At 44.9% G+C, this 20410-nt stretch overlaps 1 protein-coding gene across 3 annotated transcripts in view; it reads left to right on the forward strand.

Annotated features, from left to right (window-relative positions):
• The window catches only part of INVS (inversin), a 65986-nt gene that overhangs the window by 24598 nt on the left and 20978 nt on the right, over window positions 1-20410 (forward strand). For all 3 annotated transcript variants that reach the window (XM_078607013.1, XM_078607009.1, XM_078607002.1), the window contains exons 4-11: window positions 3228-3401; window positions 6981-7148; window positions 11857-12037; window positions 13880-13989; window positions 14375-14546; window positions 17808-17963; window positions 18590-18819; window positions 20009-20115. In XM_078607013.1, the coding sequence (XP_078463139.1) occupies window positions 3228-3401; window positions 6981-7148; window positions 11857-12037; window positions 13880-13989; window positions 14375-14546; window positions 17808-17963; window positions 18590-18819; window positions 20009-20115 (1298 nt within the window). The remainder of the gene's footprint in view (window positions 1-3227; window positions 3402-6980; window positions 7149-11856; window positions 12038-13879; window positions 13990-14374; window positions 14547-17807; window positions 17964-18589; window positions 18820-20008; window positions 20116-20410) is intronic.

Raw genomic sequence — 20410 nt, forward strand, 5'->3', positions numbered from 1 at the left:
TCTCAGGATTCAGTGGATTTTACCCCATGTTGTCAGAAAGATCAGCCTTCCCAACACAAGACCAATGCAACTGAACCCTTGTCCTTTACTGATGCGTGCACTATTCCACTTCGGAATTATAACTGTGCACACTGAAATAAATTGCAATGTTACAATGCTGACACTGACGTTAAACTTGGTGAACAATAGCATGCCACACTATACCGGAGGACACTTAATAGTTGTCCCCTTGTACCTATAACTGAGATGCACATCTGTTTGCCCTTCACCCATATCCACCTTGCAGTGCTTTTTGCCTCCTCCGCACACACACACACACAATTAGATTGTGTTTAGTAGACATTTAAATCAATGTTGCAATCTTTTCAATTATTCCTCTTTGTTGTGGCATTAAAGGTGGTTTTAATGTGAATTTTCTGATTATTTCACTAGTGCCCATATCGTATTTACAATTTACAGTCCTATGGTAATCCACTGGGTAAAGGCTGTGGAATGCCATGTACAGCATATATGTGAAATACATTGTACTGCAACATACTGTTGGAAGCTTAAACCTAATAGCGTATATAATAATTCTCCCAATGCGTCTCAAAGCATATGGAGATGTAATGGTGTCTTTTTAGTTTCTAATTACTGTAATGCAACATTCATTAGCCAAGCTGTTCTGAGGAATTAAACTGAGACTTTAACCATTTGGTTTAGCACCATGGCCAGATCCGTGGCACTTCGTGGTGGAGGAAAGCAGTGTTGAGCAATAACCCCCGTCACATCCCAGCCTCCGTTGTCTAGATTGATAGCAGCCGTAGCGCCGCTCTCCATTAAGCGCAGCACCGGTGGAGATATTGTTAATAAAGTTATTTAAGACACACTCGAATGGTTTGGCCGTTATGCCAAATGAAGTGCGGCTGGGCTGAATTTACTTTACTAGAGCGGCGTGAAATTAACAGCACTTCAGGCTTTTGACCTTCGCCCCCCCCTCCCGCCCAGATGAGAGAGGGAAATTTCCAGGCGCTTGCACACAGAGGCATGGCTGGCGGAGCTGGAGCGTGTGTGTTGCAGGAAAGCAGCCACATTGTCGCTACACAATCATGTTTTGGTTATTTTGAGCCTTGTAAAAATGTATAATTACACCTTGTAAAATTGCAAGCAAACCCGTAGTTAATAAAAAACAATTTCATGGATAAGCCATTGCTTATGTTCAGACAATCTCTCATTCATGTTTGCAAAATGTGAATGTTATCCTTTTGCGTTTAAGCAGAACTAAATATTTATCATTTTATGGCCATTGTAAGTCGGTTGAGGATTGTAATTTGTAATGACAGCTTTTTGATGATATTTTTATTGCTAATATTTTTTTTTACACAAGGCACATAAATTAGTTAAGCTGCAGCAAGATAACAGTATTCTTAATTTAAATTAGAAATACCTTTTTTACGCTGTAAATGGTTTGCTGTAATGTAAAAGATAATTAATTTCCAAATTACACAGACATTTTAAAATGAATATTTTAGGAATACATCAAAAGTATTCAAAGGAAAAAACATTCACTGTTACAGGTTTTCTTTTTTTCAGAATAAGCTGATCATTGTACCAGTAATATGTTTTAGTCTGCGATGCGTAATACATATGCCTGCTTGCCAGGGCGAGTTACCATGAAATAAGACAATCCGCGTTGGGACGTGTGTCTCTGGCTTCACTGAGCTCGCGCTTGCTGAGTTGGGAGCCCTCATTTCTCCCTGCGCCAACCTTAAACCATCGCTCCACGTACACGTGGGAGAGCTAACGTGCGCGCAAGTGCACGCGCACTCTCGGTGCATGGACACCCACGCGAAACCTCAGACGGTCGAGCGAGGCACACGCGCGTACACATGCGTACGTTTCGCGACGCCCTCCTGTCTGGCTGTCTAGCAAGATGTGCACATGCTGGCAGATGGTGCTGACCTGTGGCGGTTGCTGCATGGGGTGCAGAGTTGGCAGCGGTCCATCCGTGTCAGACAAAAACCGCTGCATGCAAATTATGCAGCCTGTGGGCCTTTAAGGAAAGAGCAGCTGCTTCTTAGTTTAGCATTGTGCATCGGGTAGCTATATATAAACCAACAAATACTGCATATGGCTTTTATTAAGAGTTAAAAATAGTCTTAATGCTCTAAATAAGGCGGAGAAGAAAAAACAAAGCGCTTCACATTTTTAGATGCAATGCTTCATCGTAACAGCGTCTATGGGGTGAAATGTTTAGCCCGTTTATACTATTATGTACCATCACGATGTCTCCGTTTTGGTTGTTGCGTAACGTCCCTCTTATAACTGCCCTTCTGCCATAAGTTTTCTTCGATGGTTCTTGTGTGAGGAGTCCTAGTAGAATGATATATTACTTCTGCATGGCAATGGATACGATGGAACTAACATAGGGAGGATTCAGTTCTACAATATTTTGCTAACAGCTGATAGCTGTTTGCAAATATTGCTCTTTATGACTTTTCCGCTTCAGTGTTTTATCGACAGTCAGAAGAAATATTGTGCTGAATGCCCCACTGTAAGCATACATACATTATACAAACTACAACACACACATGCATCCATAACCATAAAAGTGTCATGAAACTCGAGTTTATATCTATTTTAGCATTTATTTTTCAAGAGGCAAAAGCTCCAAAAGCAAGTCTGTTGACATGTCCAGTTTCTGCTGATTTGATTTCTACTGCTGCTGCTGCTGCTGCAAGGTCTTGACAGTGGTTAAGAAGCACATCACAGCCACGTTTCATCTTTGCCCAGCTCTGGTGGTGAAGGGAATTGTAGTGGGACCTAGCAACTGGGGGGCACAGATTTACTGCAACAGGGGAGCTGGGATCCAGGCTCCTGCTGGTTTGATTTGGACGTTGATGGTGAACGGCAGTCTGTCAGCTAAAAAAAGGCAGGGGGCTGGCTGAAAAGGGCACACTTACTAAGCCTTTTGCTTTCTATTTATATGAAACTAAAACCAACCATTTTTGTTGCTTACTGAAACCTTCCTTTGACTTAACTTTTTTTTGCATTACTTTGATTTAAATTCTTAAATAAATAAAAATTACCTTTGACTTAGTGTTTTTATTGATCTGAAAAAATTCAGCTAAAGAAAACATGGAGATTGGTAATGCATTTAGTTGCCGTTTGAAGTATCTTTATTCATGCTTTCGTGAACACCGCAAGCGTTTTTCTGTCCCTGTTTGCCTGCGCCTTGACTCACTCAGGGGAACTACCGGATCCTGAAGCTACTACTAAGCCGCCGAGCTAGTCTGCTACAAAAGGACCTGGAGGGCATGACCGGCCTCCACCTGGCAACACGGCACGAGACCCCCAGATGCCTTGCTCTCCTCCTCAAGCACACAGAGCCTGGTGAGGTGGATGTGCAGGACAACCAGAAGGTAACGGCTTCCGTGGACTCATGTCAGCCCTTCACCCGTGATGCTTCCCCTATTTGGTAACATATGTAGCCACACCTGATCTTCCACAGGCATGTCTAGGTCAAACAAATCAAGATTCAAATCAAGAATGTCTAGGTCAAGTCGAATTCAGAGCACTTCCATTCCGAAAATGACTATTGGTGGCCCTGAACCAGTTATGCACATTCCACCTTCATATGGCGGTGGCTAGTGTCTCGACTGAACAGCCGCGCTCAATGTCACGCAAAGGGGCGCTCACTTTATTGACCCTGAAGGGTTGTTGGCCTGAGTTGTCTGCCGAGCACAAATGACTTCGTGTAACAGAAATAAAATCGCTGCAAATGGTAGCCATACATCATTGGAATAACGAGTATTTAGAAGCAATGCTCATTTTTTAATACAGAGACTATTTGTCTTAGAGCTAAGTAGAATTGTAGAAAATTATTTGTTTACGGTCAGCGCTTTCTATGTTTTGATTTAGTCACACAGCCTTTCCCTAAAAGTAAATTGTATAACAGCATCCTCCATATATTTAATGGTGATTATTTTCTTTACGCAAAGGTATATTTAAATGTGCCGCTATTTTATTTCACGCAGGTTTACGCCATTCCTTTAGCCATTAAGGCGTTTTTAATTTGTCAGCGGGATAAAAAAACAAGTTTTTATTGTTTTCAAGATTCACGGGCATAATTACGGCATGTCGCGCACAGGCAATGGTTGCGCGTGCACACGCGTGCACACGCGTGCTTGTACGCGCACGGTGCGGTGGGGAGGGGGCTCGATTTTGGCCCTGCGCGCAGGTGTGGAGCGCAGAGCGCCTCCGCCTCCCTCGGACCGCGTGGCTGGGCACGGCCGGGCGCGCCTCGGCGCGGTCGGCGGGCCCTGGCGAGCCATCCGAGTGAATAATTGCCAGCGCTGTAACGCGCCTCTAATTTCACAGATACGGCCGCAGGGACGTCTCGGGCAGCGCGCCGCGACTGCACAACGTGTAATTAATAACTGCTTCTGTTGCGTGCTGCGGCAAACCTATTCCGAGTTAAGCAGATAATGGGCCGAACGCGGTGAAATGTCCGTAGATACAAACGTGTAATTACCGCCGACATATAATGAGCTTTTCAATATTTACTTTCCCACCGAAAGGAATAGCAATCATCTGGAGCAGAGTTGCAGCTGCTGAATTGCTTAGCGTGATTTGCGTTGTTCTTTTAGTTTTCAGTGGATGATTTTTAAATATGCAGCTCCTTCTTTCAAATGATGTCTGATATGTATTAAATGCTGTATTTGTGGGGTTTGCATCACATTATTTTTTCCAAAATATTTTCTTTGAAACTGTATTTCATTGTACGTTTGTAAAATGTATTGTACCTTCCGCACATATAACATGTGTTAAATAAGTGGAAAGAAACTATGCTTTCCAAAAAAAGAAATAGTCCATTTTTTTCACATCCAGATCTTCTTGAATATATGTTTATACACATACGTAAATAATCTATATTACATCCACTACTATTGAACTTACCTGCTCTCTTATTTATAACATACTTCATCTATATTAGTGTAGTTTTTTTGTTGCAAGACTGGTTTACTTCAGGGAAAGATATTTCAATTCTAGTGGTTTTATTTCAAATATGACTTGTGACAACGGACCTAATTTGTGCCCTCGTTCTTTCTTAACTAAGGAGGTGAGCATGTTAAGCACAACGGTTTCCATAAACCTCCAGTCTGCACCCCAAGGTCATGTTATGGGTATGTTGACATGCCCATGGGATTGTCCTCCCACTCACTGCCCTTGCCCTCCCCCATTTTATTAGGGTTGAACTCTAAATATCCTTTGTGCGAGACCCACGGGACACATTCAGGAACGATGACCCTACTTGGGGTGTCCACAATTTGCAGACCAAGGTCTATTTAGACCGAAGAAAAATAATTGAGATATTGGTTACATCAGTGATAAAGCGGAGCCTGTTGGCAGATTTTGAACAAGCCCCTTGTCTAAAAGGCATCAGCATTCATTATCAGGCAGTAAATTACAGGTCTGGGCTCCACAAAGGTGTGACAAGAGCAATACTAAGTCAAACATTTTACCCCTAGTACCCACAGAGGGCAGATTAGGAACCTTGACCTCCTCCTAATAGCAGAGGCAGCTGTAATCCTGTAGTCCAACCACATCAACCCCTGCCCTCGCCAGGCTCCCTGTTGACGGCCACCCCTGGGTGTTGTTGGGAGCTGATTCTCGATGGTAATCTATGCTCTAAAACGCCTCTGGTATAGGGGCATTATAACACTGGCTGTGACCAGAAAGATCCTCAATAAACAGAAGGGATTTTTTTTGCCCAGTGCCATAACTGCTAGAAATTGTGATGATTATTATTTGTATTCAATGCAGCTAACTATTAACAATACTAAAAGAGGAATTATTTTCATTCTTAAAATGAACTAAATGTAACCATTTTAAACATACTACTCTTGTAGATAGTTGTTTCAACGTATTAATATGCAATTACATTTTTTTTTGCCACGGGAAGATTTAAAAGTAATTTTCATGGAACTGTATCTGGCAGAATTAAGAAAAAAAATTGCTTGCCAAAATGTCATAATGGTTATTTATTTACTTAATTCTAGATGTGGAATACGTGCCAGTTAATCCGCAAATAGCATTAGCGTTATTACAAAAACAACGGTCAAATTTCTTTACAAAGGGGTAATTTACGTGTGTTAGGCCAACATGTGAGCCAAATTAGTTATCAAGTATAATTTGTATTCTCCAAAAGGCTTCATTTATGTTGACAACGACCTCAACTTAACCTCAACTGAATTGATATCTTCCTGACTAAATTATGAGCATGAATTTTATGCTTATGAGCTATCTCAAATTGACATTTACAACTCAATCCACTGCTGGGTGAGGGCATTCTCAATGCCATGCTGCATGTCGTTGGGAATTATTTGACCACACAGTACTCCTGGAATGCATACCTGTATTGGTGCGGATAAGTAGTTTGGCTTCAGATATGCCGTGAATATTGTAGTAACAATAAAAAAATATGTTATCACCTATTATTAAATTTGGATTTCATACAACACAGAATCATTTTACTTTGGAAATTACATTGTAGCTCACAATTAACTCACAAACTGCTACTTGCAAAAATCATTCTTCCCATGAGAATTATGTCTCTGAAATCTGATCATTAAGGGTCATTCCATTTGCTTATGTTTTCTTAACAACAGATACTTGTCATGATACCCCAATTATGAAATGTTTGCGTTTCCATATTTGATGTTTCACCTGGTGCACCGTCATTCCCCAGAAAACCTCTCTTCCTTGAATCCCCTCTGACAAGCAATTCCCCTCCTTTGCGTGGACGTCCTATGCAAATAAAGACACTGGCACCCAAGCATCTGGTCATGGAATTTCCACCACTGGCTCAGCGACACTAACCGGGATGAGCCCTGCCCTCATTTTCTTATTTGAGCAGGCGGTACACAGACTTGACTTGACCTTTCGATGCTGGATCGGTGCCAGTTTGTATTGGTGTGCCAACCAATGTGTGCCCACAGAGGACGGCACTGCACTGGAGTGCCTACTACAATCACCCAGAGCATGTGCGGATGCTCATCAAGCACGACTCCAATATTGGCGTACCGGACAGTGAGGGCAAGATACCGCTGCACTGGGCAGCCAACAACAAGGATCCCTCGGCCGTCCACACTGTTCGTTGCCTGCTGGTGGGTGGCACGGAGGTGGAGATCATTGGAAGCAAGCACAGCTTGGAATGTTGATCAGTTATTGATGTGAAATATTCATTGTGAAAATTGTATAAAATATAATATAGCATAAATTTGGTTATGTTTGTGTTGCCATTCGAATATTTCTCATTAGAAGGAAATGACACCTGCCTTTCAGGCAGTATTCTTTATCTTTATCAAAAAGTAACATAGAATTAATACATCTGGTGTGATAATGTGACAATTATAATGTTTCCTTGTTCACAACAAAATGTTCAACAAATTTCAGTTTTATTATTGCTATATTACAATGAGCGCTGCCATAGTGCGATGATTCATACACATACAGTGTACTAATTCAAAGACCCTAGTAGGAGGCGTTATCCCTCTTGTTTATTCCGGCTCTCACAGCGATAGGGGATAACTTCATACCGGGTCGGGACAGCCAACATGGTTCCAGACCCACAGCTTGAAGAGGCGAAGACCACCACGCCAGCAGCATGACGAGTTTCATTCCCGATGACAGCCCCGACTGTGAGTCGGAGCTCGTCTTTTATTCTCCCCAGCGTGACCAGGCTCCGCCCTCGGCCACGCACCCTTCTGGATCCCCCAGATGGCTCCGGGCTTGGCCCACGGGTCCAACTGGTAGAACGGGCTGCTACCTCTAATTCCATTGTCTACCAATCTCCCAGTGCCACGTGAAGAAAAACAGCCGTCCTGGCTGACCTTTATACGTCGCATAGCGGGATGACGAACGCAACAATATCCACGCAATATTCGCAATGCATGGCAACAATCCAGCCCCCAAAATAACAGCAACCGAACGACGGGTAGGGGCGGTCATCTGAACCGAACCATTGCCGGCCCCTCATATGGGCCCGGCACAGGTCCTCCAGGGACCCCGGGGGTAACCCAAGGATGGCTCAATGGGCACGGTCCCTCCCGGGATGAAGATGGAGGAAAAGAAGATGCGGGTGGCGGTCATCCCGTCCACCCCGATCCGCCTGTGGGCGGCGCCGCTGGTGGTTCCACAGGCGTCAGACCCTGGGATCCTGCAGATGGAGGAACAGAGCCTCGCTGAGGCGTATCATCCGTAACCGTACGTCCGGCTCCGTCGGGCACATCAAACACCCGGCCATCAGATGGTGGAGATGAAACGCCCTCATAAGGTGTAAAATAGGGCTTCAGTTGGGGCGGGTGCACATACCAAAGCCTGCGGCCAACCTGGATCCGCACACGCTGCGGCTTTCTCACCTAATTCACCTCCACCGGGCCTTGCCATGGCCTATGTAATATAGGAAACGTGCCTAGAGGCTCCTGCGGGCAATGCAGCCATGCGCTCTCCCCAGGCTTCCACAGGTTTCCGGACTCCTTAAGCCCAGCCAGTTTTTCATTCGCAGCCCTGCCGCTTGGCCGAATTAGGACGCCTCCCGTGCTTCCATCAACCGCTTAAGGGTGAGGCTCATAAGTCCCGGCACAGTGGCTCTCTTCTTGCTCGGCTCAATATTTAACTGGGCTTCCATGGGACGGTCACATTCTCTCCCGTACATTAAAAAAACAGGGAGAACCCAGTAGAGGCATGAGGGGCCATCCTATAGGCCGCAGTAACCCCCGGAAAGTGTAGGTCCCAATTGGACCTCATTGACTTATTGGCACAACATGGACGTAAGAGTTCTATGTAAACGCTCTACCATTCCGTCAGTCTGGGGATGGTAGGGCGAAGTTCGAATTTTCTTTATACCCAACAAGTCACATACCTCTTGCAACAATTTTGAAGAAAAATTTCGACCTTGGTCCATAAGGAGATGTTCTGGAGCCCTTTTATTCAACACGAAACCATACAGGAACGCGTCCATAAAGGACGCCGCCGACTGATCCGGCAGGGTCTATGCCACCGGCCACCGCGACAGGTTCTCGACCCCTACCAGCAAAAAATTATTTCCCCTCGGAGTGGTGGGAAATGGCCCAAGAATGTCGAGGGCAACGAACTCATTGACACGGGACACCCCGATAGATTTAAATGGTGGTCGGGCCAGCCTTGGCGGGGGCTTCTGGCGAGCACATTCCACACAACCTTTAAGCACGTTGTGGACGTCTTCCGACATCCCAGGCCAAAAGAAGTCCCGCTTCAACGTCGATAATGTTTTCTGCACCCCTAGGTGCATCATCCGCACATGGGCATCTCTCGGTACCCTACCCCACAGAGCAGTTGGCACAACGATACAGTACCGCTGTACCTCCGTATCCCAGTGCATTAGTAGCCCATCTCAGAGGACCACGGGGGACATACTCCCTGGACCATTCCTATCGCCTGGCGCACCAACGTGGCACCGTATTTTCAGTAAGGAGGCGTCTTCCGCCTGGGGCGCCCCCATTCCTCGTGCGCAAGACCAATGGTGTTATAGTGTGCCACCTTCGCTACGGGCAGCGAAACATCCACCGACGCTACAATGGCGCCCGGCTCCCCCGCATCTACCTGCTTACAATGGCCGGCGCCCATAAAACACGCACACTGGCTCTTCGGCGACAAAGCGTCCGCATTGCAGTGCGCCACCCTTTCCTATAGGTGACTTTGAATGGATAATCTTGCAAAATTTCCAACTGTCGCGAGAGTTGCGCAGACAGCTGGTCAACACAGCGGGTATTACAAAGCCGCGTGGTCCATGCCTACTATGAACTGCCTGCCGTAGAGGTTCGGGCGGTTACTGCTGTACAAAGTGTACGATAGCCACCAACTCGCGGCGCGTGACTCAATAGCGCTGCTCTGCGGCGGACAGCACTTGGCTACCGTAAGCGACCACGCTCTCCACCTGCGACAAGACGGCGCCGATCCCGGTATCGCTTGCATCTGTATCCAACACAAATGGCAAGGTGAAATTGGGGTACCGAAGGGGGGGCGGTGCGTTCACGAGGCCATCGTGCAGCATAACAAATGCAGCCTCCTCCTTCCCCCACTGAAACCTCTGGCCCTTTGCCGTGAGAGCGTGGAGCAGCCTTGCGGTCGTTGCAAACCCGGGCACGAAGCGGCAGTAATAAGACACGAACCCCACAAAACTGCGGACCTCACCCACCGACGTGGGGGTCGGCCACTCATGCATGCACGCAGTCTTTGCAGGGTCCGTGGCGATCCCAGACTCGCTAACAACGTGACCCAGGTAGCGAACCGACTTTTGCAAGAAGTAACATTTCTGCGGCTTGATTTCAAATTAGCCGCCCATATTTTAACAAATACCACATGCAACCGCTGCAGATGTTGCTGGAACGTGCGACCAAAGACAATCAGTCATCCAAATAGATCAAACATGACTTCCCTTGGAGCCTGGACAGTACCAACTCCATAAGTCGCTGGAACGTGGCCGGAGCTGAGTGAAGTCCCATCGGAAGCACGTTAAATTGAAACATCCCTTGCGGTGTCCGGAATGCGGTTTTAGGTTTTGAACTTTCATCCAGGGGCAACTGTTAAAACCCCGACAATAGATCCAGGGTGGAGAAAAACCGCGTCCCCCGACAGGGCATCCAACGAATCGTCCATCCATGGAAGCGGATATGCGTCCCACTTTATTTCATTTCCGAAAATCCACACAAAACCGCAAACTCCCGTCAGCAGCTCCACGATGCGCGCGCTGAGTGCCTGCAGCATTTCTCCAGCCGGCGGCGGCGCGGGATTGTCGCCCTTCACCCACTGCCCCGCCGGGACCACCTCTCCGGGACCCCCCACTGGGGTCCCGGCTGCCTGGGAACCCTCCTCTCCGTCGCCCTCTTTGCTCGAGGATGTGCTGATGAAAGCAATCTTCTTCGTGGCTGTCGACATAGCCTATCTCCCCCCACCGGGATTCGAAGGGAAAGGGAAAAAAAAAACAATTCCTAACAACCCTACAAAAAAATGTTGTTAACACTTCTGACACCAAATGTAGTGTACTAATTCAGAGACACAAGTAGGAGGCATTATCCCTCTTGTTTATTCAAGCTCTCACAGCCATAGGGGATAACTCCATACTGGGTCGGGACAGCCAACATGCTTCCAGACCCACAGCTTGAAGAGGCGAAGACCACGACAACAGCAGCATGACGAGTTCCATTCCCGAAGGCAGCCGCCCCGACTGTGAGTCGGAGCTCGCCTTTTATTCTCCCCAGCGTGTCCAGGCGCCGCCCTCGGCCACGCACCCTTCTGAATCCCCCAGATGGCTCCGGGCTTGGCCTACGGGTCCAACTGGTAGAACGGGCTGCTACCCCTAATTCCATTGTTTACCAATCTCCCAGCGCCACGCTTTACAGTGACTCATTCAATGTCACTACACACAGGACTTGCAATATAGAGGTCACCGGTTCAAACTCTCAGTATGACATTTGACACAATGGGAAAGTTTCTTAAAACTCCTGCCCCCCCCCCCTCTGTCCACATAGCAGGATAAATAGGTACACCACAGTGGATCAGCAGATTGTGTCTGGTGTGGTAAAGTGTGGGTACTCCCACCTTTTCCAAGATATCTGGCCAGTGTAGAACAGTTGGCCAAAATAACCACTATATTGGGGCTCACTAGAACTCCGTCTAGTGGAGGCCCTTCTGGCAACAGTGGTGTGAGAAAAAAATTGCAAGGCTGCACCTTTATCTTTGTGCAGCGATATCTAAAACAAACCACTATTCAAAGCATTGTTTTGTGCGTGTGTCCGCAAAAGTTGTTTTGTTTAGTTCTGTAATATTTCCCAGGAAGCCACGCCGACCGATTCCATCCTCAACTGGCAGGACTACGAGGGACGCACGCCCCTGCACTTCGCCGTGGCAGATGGCAACGAGGCAGTGGTGGACATCCTGACATCGCCGCAAGTCTGCAACGTCATGGCCTACGACAATCTCTTCCGCACCTCGCTGCACTGGGCCGCACTGCTCGGTAGTTCAGCTCACCCGAGCATCCCTCTCCCCACACCCCCCACACACACCAAGCCTCCCTATGTGTTCCCCAGGCAATTCCCCATGGCTTTGCAGCCAAGACTGTCATTATCTCTAGGTGGATGTGTGGATCTGAAGACTGGCCGAATAGAGTACAGTACTGTAGTTGGTTTGTGTGTCTCAGTTACGTCACACATAAAGTGGTTTATGCTTATTGTTATGACTATTCTAGATTGTTACTGTGTTTATATGTGTGTATTTTTTGTATGCGCATGTGATTATTTTATGTTTGCTGTATGTGTAGCTCTGTGATGTGTTTTTAGACTATACTGATGTGTTTTCTTCAGAATTCAGTTCAGAATTCAGTTCCTGAAGAAGCTTCCAACACGTGGAGCAAAGCGTCCGACGCCATACGAACAACACGTGGAACAGCCCAAAAACGCATCCAAGAGCTATACAGCACAACCACATACACCTACGCAGTAGTATGCTGTACATGGGTGTGTCGATATGCTGCTGTGTATGTGTATTCGTACTTATATAATTTAACTTAAACATGGAAGCGTGTGCACGCTAGTTGTTGCCTATCATATGATGGATGTTAACTGAACATGTTTTGCAAACATTGAAGGTTTTTTGCTGAAGTGTAAATCACATCCGCAAAAAAACACATCATGGCAAGCATACACACATCTGAAAACATACTTGAAAATAGTGGGATTTAAAACAGTTGGGAATTTTTTCCCAGCGTATTTTTCTGGAGAGTTATGTTTGACCATTTGTTGGAATACATTTCACCAATGCGGTAATTTAAAATCTGTTTCAGTTCCTTCAAATTTCAAGACGAATATAAGTACACAGGTAGTTTCTGACAAACCATGCTGTGTACATGATTGTGTTTTTTAAACGAAGAGAGTGAGAATTCGTCGGTGAAATTGCTAAACAAGAGCCGCAAGGTAACAAATAAATAAATAAACAAGTCACATTTGGTAAGAAAGCTCTTAATGCCACTCTCTAAGCTGTGGGAGAGCCCTCCTTCTCAGCGGCATTAATCGAAGGGTATAAAACCTGCGTGGCCCCCGGTTGGGAGGTTAATGGCTGGAGCTGAACGGGGCTGTAAATACCAAGCCGATCCTGTGCTACCCTGGGTCAATATCGGTTAACGAGGGAGGGTGGGTGGCCAGTCAAGTGGGGGGGGGGGGGAAGTGCTGTAAAGGGTTTTTTTTAAGAGAGTTGAAATCTGCTTCACGTGCTTGTGGGCTGCTCTGCCTTCAGTGGTGACAATGTCCAGCTGCCTCGGTCAATTGTGCTGATGAACCCTACCGAGTCATTTTCTTACAAATGGTTTTCGGAGAGGAAAATTGTGATTATTGATTGTTTTTGTTATTTCCTTACAACATGATGTATGTGGGTTTGCACATTTCCACTGTGAGGGTGCCTTTGTTGCATATGCTTTGTACATATACTGTAGTTTATTTCAAATTAATGATTACCTTTTTATAATATGCTTAAAAATCTACTATAGTGTATGCAAGTAGATGTAGTACAATAATGACGATCACTAGAAGGCAGATCGAATCCTGCAATTTCATATTCTTATTTGTAATTCCACCCATAATCCTAATACTTGGTATGACCACCAACAATCTAGTTGTTTAAAGACAAGACTTTCTATCACGTCCTGCTATAGTTATTAATACTGATTACGTGTACATGATTAATAGTAGCCACGCATGTAGGTGCAGTTTGCACATTTATCAGCCTGCAAAGCTAACGGACAAAACAAAAGCAAAAACAGACACTGTGTGTATGAACGGAGTGTCACCGCCATGCTACTTTTCAGGTCACGCTAAAATAGTTCACCTACTGCTGGAGAGGAACTCCTCTGGCACCATTCCCTCAGACAGCCAGGGAGCCACGCCCCTGCACTACGCTGCTCAGAGCAACCATGCGGTGAGCACACCTGTTCCAAGGCTTGCATGTCTCCTTTCTAACTCACCCGTGCTTTTTGTTTCTCGAGCTATTGAAAGTGTTGTCACGTAATGTTCTTTTTCAATCCTTTCATTTTAACAAACCGTAATCTTCTCATAAGCACGGTAACATTTAGCATGCATAGAAATGCTTAAGTAAAGGTTGTGTTGTTCTTTTTTTTCCTTTCCAAACATTTCTTGGCATGATTTTATTGGACAGGCAAGCGTATTATGCACTCGGGATTTTTTTTTTTTGCAGCTGTCACGGTCAGCTCATTAAGTTTATTGAATAAGGTAGCATTGACACACGATGTTCATAGTGATGTTGAAGGAGGGTGGAAAAAAGTACATTTCCGTTTATCCGGCAGGAAACGGTGGAAGTGTTCCTTTCGCACCCATCGGTGCACGACGAACCTGACCTGGAGCGCCGCACGGCGTTCATGTGGGCAGCTGGCAAAGGCAGCGATGCCGTCGTGAGCACCATGCTGCGCCTCATTTCCAACCTCGACGTCAACCTCGCCGACAAGTACGGCGGCACTGGTAGGGCCCTCCTGCCCGCACGTGAGTGGCCACGTGCCCACTGCGGCACCCGTGACAGGTGGCCGTCTAGGTGCTTTCATAGGAGGTGCACCTCGCTTTCCTGCTGTTTGATTGTCGTAGGATTTTCATTCTACAGAGAAAGTATTTTGCAAGTACTTCAGTGGGTACATCGGCAGCATTTAGAAGTTAACTTGGAATATTTTGAAATTATATGAAATGCATTTTCATTCCAAAAATGCAGATCAATGTGTTACAGATTTGATGCTGCCTTATCTCTTAATAGTTTTGGTTCTTTCAGTCAGAAAGTAATACCCTGTCATCTTAATATGACTATAGGTTTGTCATATCGTGAGCTGCCATACTGTTATGTTGCTTACAGAAAATGTGAAATAATCTTGTAATGTCAGCCATACGGCATGACAACTTTGTGCCCGATGTCACTGTGCTCATGACTCACAGTCTTGGAATAATTCCATAAAGAAAAGCCACCGTGACAGACAAATTGAATCTGACCATCCACTGAAATGCCCTGTGTCTTGACATGTGGCACCAGACATGACATGCATTAAGACATCGTTTTCCATCACAATCCATAAAGGTTATATACGCATGTGTGTGTGTGTGTGTAAACCTGGATCACACTGACCACAAGACATGTTACACGGATAGCTTTAACCTTTACACGTGTCAAAACTTGTCTCGCACACATCTGCTATCCACACAAGAGGCAAGTGCTTTTTTAGGATATTTAAAAGAAGGTGGAAAAGTTTAAAGATGAGTTCACTTTTTATATGAATGTGTATTAACACTTGTGAAATTTGCATTAACAGGACTGTGCGGTGGCCTTATATCTCATAGTGCCGAGCACACAGGCAGATTAGCTTACAAACCAGTCTTTGAGAAGTTTTAGATGTTTGATTAAACTCCCCCAGTGAGTGATTCCACTGGCTTTATTAAACCTGCACTGTCTGCTGGCATCTCACACTTTCATAACCTTTCCCAGTAACCATTTCCACTTTGTCTATAAAAACCTTATTTTGAAATCCAATATAGTATCCAGTATAGTGTACATTGGATGTTTTTGTTATAGATAAAAATAAGACATTGTTTGTATTGTAAAAAAAATACTGTTTGAAAAGCACAGAAAAATAAAATTGTAATTCCAAAAATTAAGGTTTTTTTTAGCAAAAGTTTATTGTATTGTTCTTCAAGCATTGAATGCTATATCACTCAGGTTTAAAAGTGATGTGATTGTACAACACTAATACCTGGGGAATAAACTCGATTGTTGAACATAAAGAACTCTTTAAAAATACACAATATAAAGACTGCTACTAATATATACTTAATTAAGTAGTTGTAGCGCAATTACAACATCATGTGCTATGTTTCATACGTTTTACTTAAATAGCAAATTAACTTTTAAGGATTGGGTTAAGTGCTTTACATATACCCAGTGGTCATGATCATACAAACACCTGGAAACATAAATTCAATATCAGAATTGCATTTGTAATTGTATCGTGGTTGTACGATTACGCTGGTTTGCCTGTTAGCTACAAGGATATTTCTAGACATAATTCAGTCAAATTACTGTTACAATTTTGCACTGTGTTTTTTCGTGTTTTTGCCGTCGTGACTTTCTCATCGTGTGTGTCAGCTGTCATAACAGCATCATCACGCATGTCGAGCATCACTCTGGGCCATGAGGCTTGCGTGCAGCCATTTGGATAGAGAAATAGCCATCACACCCGTGGGCATGTGTATAGCCCCCAGTGCTGGAAAATAATTACTGATATTCTATTAGCATTGTATATCAGTCGCACATGTATAAACAATAAATAGAATGACTTTAACGGTCAAGCTTACATATATTTTTTTATCTCCCATTTGAATCCGTTGGTTTAAAATAGCAAGATCATTTGTGTAATTATTTTGAAATCATGAGGTGCACTTATTCATCACCAAACAATGCTCCACATGAGCCTTAGCTGCATCGTTAGGAGGCTTGAAATGCCCTGATTATGATGTTTATAGCGACTGTGGCAAATCCCTGCCGTGGAAGGGGGAGGCCTGCAGATTGATTCCCTCACTGTACACCCCCGGGATAACTTAACACCGTAAGCGGATTAGCCACCTCACACCAAGTTACGGAAAACCTGCAGCAGCAGAACGCATTAGGTAATCTAAAAGCGGTTAGCCGGAGATGATTTGACCTGTAGTGTCGAGTACCATTACTTAGGGCGTCATCTTCCACTTAGTTGTCGCTACTCGTGTACAGCCGTGTAACAACAAAACTGCGTGTTTTTATGTTAGTCATGGTCAGTGGAAGATGGCAGCCTTCACGCAGCCCACTCTGTTACGTGAAAAATCACGACGAACGCTATCAACGAACATCGATCATCGATCTCCTGGTCGCCAAAGCAACAACACAAGTGCCAAACCTGATTTTTAATGCGGTGTAAAACTGGTGGATTCAATTATTATATTTATGTCAAAGGCGCTGATTAATAAAGTATTTTTAAAAAACCTGGAAGCAATGGATGGTCACCCCATTTCTTAAAACGTAATATCAAGTTTTTGTTGATACCACGTGCCACTCAGTATTAAAAAGTTTAAGTGATTCCTGCTCAAACGAGTACTTTGAGGTGGTTGCCCATTTACAGTCCTGAGCCACATTCTTTATCGCAGGGGATAGTATTCATAGGGCAGCCGCCGTTCACTTCCCCACAAAGTGCTACTCATTTTATCGACTCTAAAAGAATCAACCCCCAACCACGAATTTAACGCGCAACCTCACAATTGTGAGCTGCTCATTCTACCGCTGAGCCACCTGGCCGGATACTCAGTATTAGACCATGAGAAAATCGTTGAAAAATTACTTAACAGAAAATAAAAATGTTGAGGTGGGAAGAAACATCCCCCTTTGTTAAACATTATTTAAAAGACTTGACTAAAAAACATGCCCGTCTTTGTATACCCGGTTACTTTACACATGGGCGATCATGCGGGCGATCGGTCGTTCGGCCATACTGTTGCATTTTTAACCGGGTCCTCAAGCCCGTTCGCTTATCCAAACAGCGCTATTTGATCTGCCGAGCGACTCAGGTGGTGCATCTGCCTGCGGCGCGTCCATCCCGTCTGCGCGTTGAATCGCAGGGAGGCATCGTTTTGTTTACTGTTTGCGAGTCGGGACGAGGGTAAACCGCCCCGGCATGTTTGCAAGGTGCTACCCCCTTCCTCCCCTCCCCGTTTCTGCAGCGTTGCACGCGGCCGCGCTTTCCGGTCATGTGAGCACGGTGCGTCTGCTGCTGGCCCACGGGGCGCAGGTGGATGCAGCCAATGTCATGAAGCACACGCCGCTTTTCCGCGCCTGCGAGATGGGCCACAAGGAGGTTATCGAGACCCTGATTGAAGGTGCGTGTGCGCGTACGCACGCACGCGCGCCCGTACGCGTCTGCTCCACACTGCTCCCCACCCCAACCATCCACCCCCCTCCTGCCCCAAGTTAATTTACCCTCTCAGGGCATAGAATATTTATAAGTTAAATGATTAATGTGCTGTGTTTGGATTGTATTGCCTGTCAAGTTCATTCATAAAATTATATCCATTTTTTAAGCAAATTTACATTGCCTTGAGAAAACCACCTTACAAATGTTTTTCCATTAAGATACGCAGTATTGAAATGTAAACAGATCTGTACGTAATTCCTCATGATATAATTATCAATATTTATGCGTATTAAGGTGCTGCGTAGCAAGATAAAAAATTCTGTCACATCTTCCTTATAGTGCAGACGGGAAGATGATCTCTTTCACACAATGCATGGTGCGCCATGTGCTTTTCCACAAAGGGGTGCATTTTCGGGCATATGTGCGCATATATCTATGAATTTGTATATATGTGTATACTGCGCGTTTGCATGTATACGACTATGCTTTGTTCTTATATCTCTGCATGTGCGTCTGCTGTTATGGCCACGTGCATTTGTTTGCGTGCTCATGTGTCTGTGTTTATGGTCACGCATGTATGTGAAATGCAAGGCGGTGCGCGGGTGGACTTGGTGGACCAGGATGGACACTCCCCTCTGCACTGGGCAGCTCTGGGTGGAAACGCAGACATCTGCCTTATCCTAATTCGGAATGGTATCCACCCAGACGTGCGGGACCATGTGCGCCGCACCCCGCTCCAGTGTGCGGCATACGGAGGCTATATCAACTGCATGGTTGTTCTGATGGACAGCCAGGCTGACCCTAACATACAGGACAAAGAGGTGCGTGTGTGAGCGTGGTGCTTCTGAGTGCGAGCGACATCAGCACCACAGCTGCGAGGTGTTAACAGTGCAGGCAAACGCCGCTGCTTCAACAACACTGCCTCACACGCACTGAAAATTCTATTTCACAGGTTGTCCAAATTATCCAGACGATGCCACTTGTGTGAGATGCCAGCACTCTGGGACTTATCACGCAGCAGAAAAACGTTGTGTTCTTGACCGGGTTACAGAATCATAAATAAGGTTTCAGTGATTCTAGATTTGAAGCTTTCGTGACTTTTATTAATTTAAATTTTATAATTTTTTTACCTACGTGACTTTACCGAAAAAACCTAAGAGTATAAGGTTTCAGTGGTCATCTTGCATTTTAACAATCACTGTCGTTTATGTGACATCCCAGTGATTGTCATGGAGTATAATTAAAACAGTTGAATGTTATATGTGAGCTGTTGCAAGAGTCCAAGTGCTGTGGGGTTTCGATTAATCTTCCATTGGATATCGTTATCAACAAGCATCAAAACTGCATCAGGGATTAAACAATGTTTCTTTTCATAAAAACATTATAAACCATAAAAATATATAGCCGATAGATGTTTGCTCATAATGATATATGAATACTATAAAAGGTGGCATCCACTGTTTAGAAAATACACGGAACTAATTTTCCTCCAAGCGAGTGAAAATGTTGCGTTGAAATTCCGACTGCTCCCATCAGCAGGTAGGTTAGCATGACAAGGAGATCATTCCATCGGGTGCTTGACAATTGTACTTGTATACAATTTAAGACACGATTAATTTAATTAATTGTACTTGGTCTAATTAAGCGGCGCTATTGATTATTGGTCAACTTAAATTTCCCGTTTTCCATTGATTGAGCACAATCCAGGCTCACGCTGCAAAGTGAAAGACACATTCTAGGTTGCTCGTGATCGTATTTGTATTGTTATAAAATGCATGTAATATATTATAAAATTGGTCTTTTAATAAAATACCACAATGCAATTCAGTCCTTATAGAACTATTCAGTAGTGTTTTCATTTAAATACCATGAATATGACATATGCATTTGACTTTCTGTGTATTATTACAGGTATACACCACTTGTGTTGATGCGTGCATGTGCAGTAATCGACAGTCATTAACGTGCATCATGCAGCCACGTGTAACTCTTCAACTCGTGTATCTCCAGGGCATGACAGCGCTGCACTGGTGCTGCAACAATGGTTACCTGAACGCAGTCAAGCTCCTGTTAGAGTACGGGGCCTTCTCTAATCACATGGAGATCAACGAGGAGAGGTACCCGCCCCTTGCACCCATCCACGACAGCGAAAGCCATCCATTGCCAACATAAGTAGGGCCAGCAAAAATCTGCGGAATCACCCGCTTCCCTTAACAACGTTGTTCAACATGTGATTTGCTCATAAGTGACTTGGCTCTCCTTTAGTCAGACAAATACGTCTATTTCTGTGTGGATTATTTTTTTTTACGACATTTCGCTCGTGATATTCCGTCGAGCGAAGACCGTGTACCCATTGATTTCTGTTCATGTTGGTAATAGTGGTTTATAACGAAGCAATTAGAGTTCCTTTTA

The sequence above is a fragment of the Lampetra planeri genome, chromosome 2 (genome assembly GCF_965212315.1).
Source record: "Lampetra planeri chromosome 2, kcLamPlan1.2.h2, whole genome shotgun sequence".
NCBI lineage: Eukaryota > Metazoa > Chordata > Hyperoartia > Petromyzontiformes > Petromyzontidae > Lampetra > Lampetra planeri.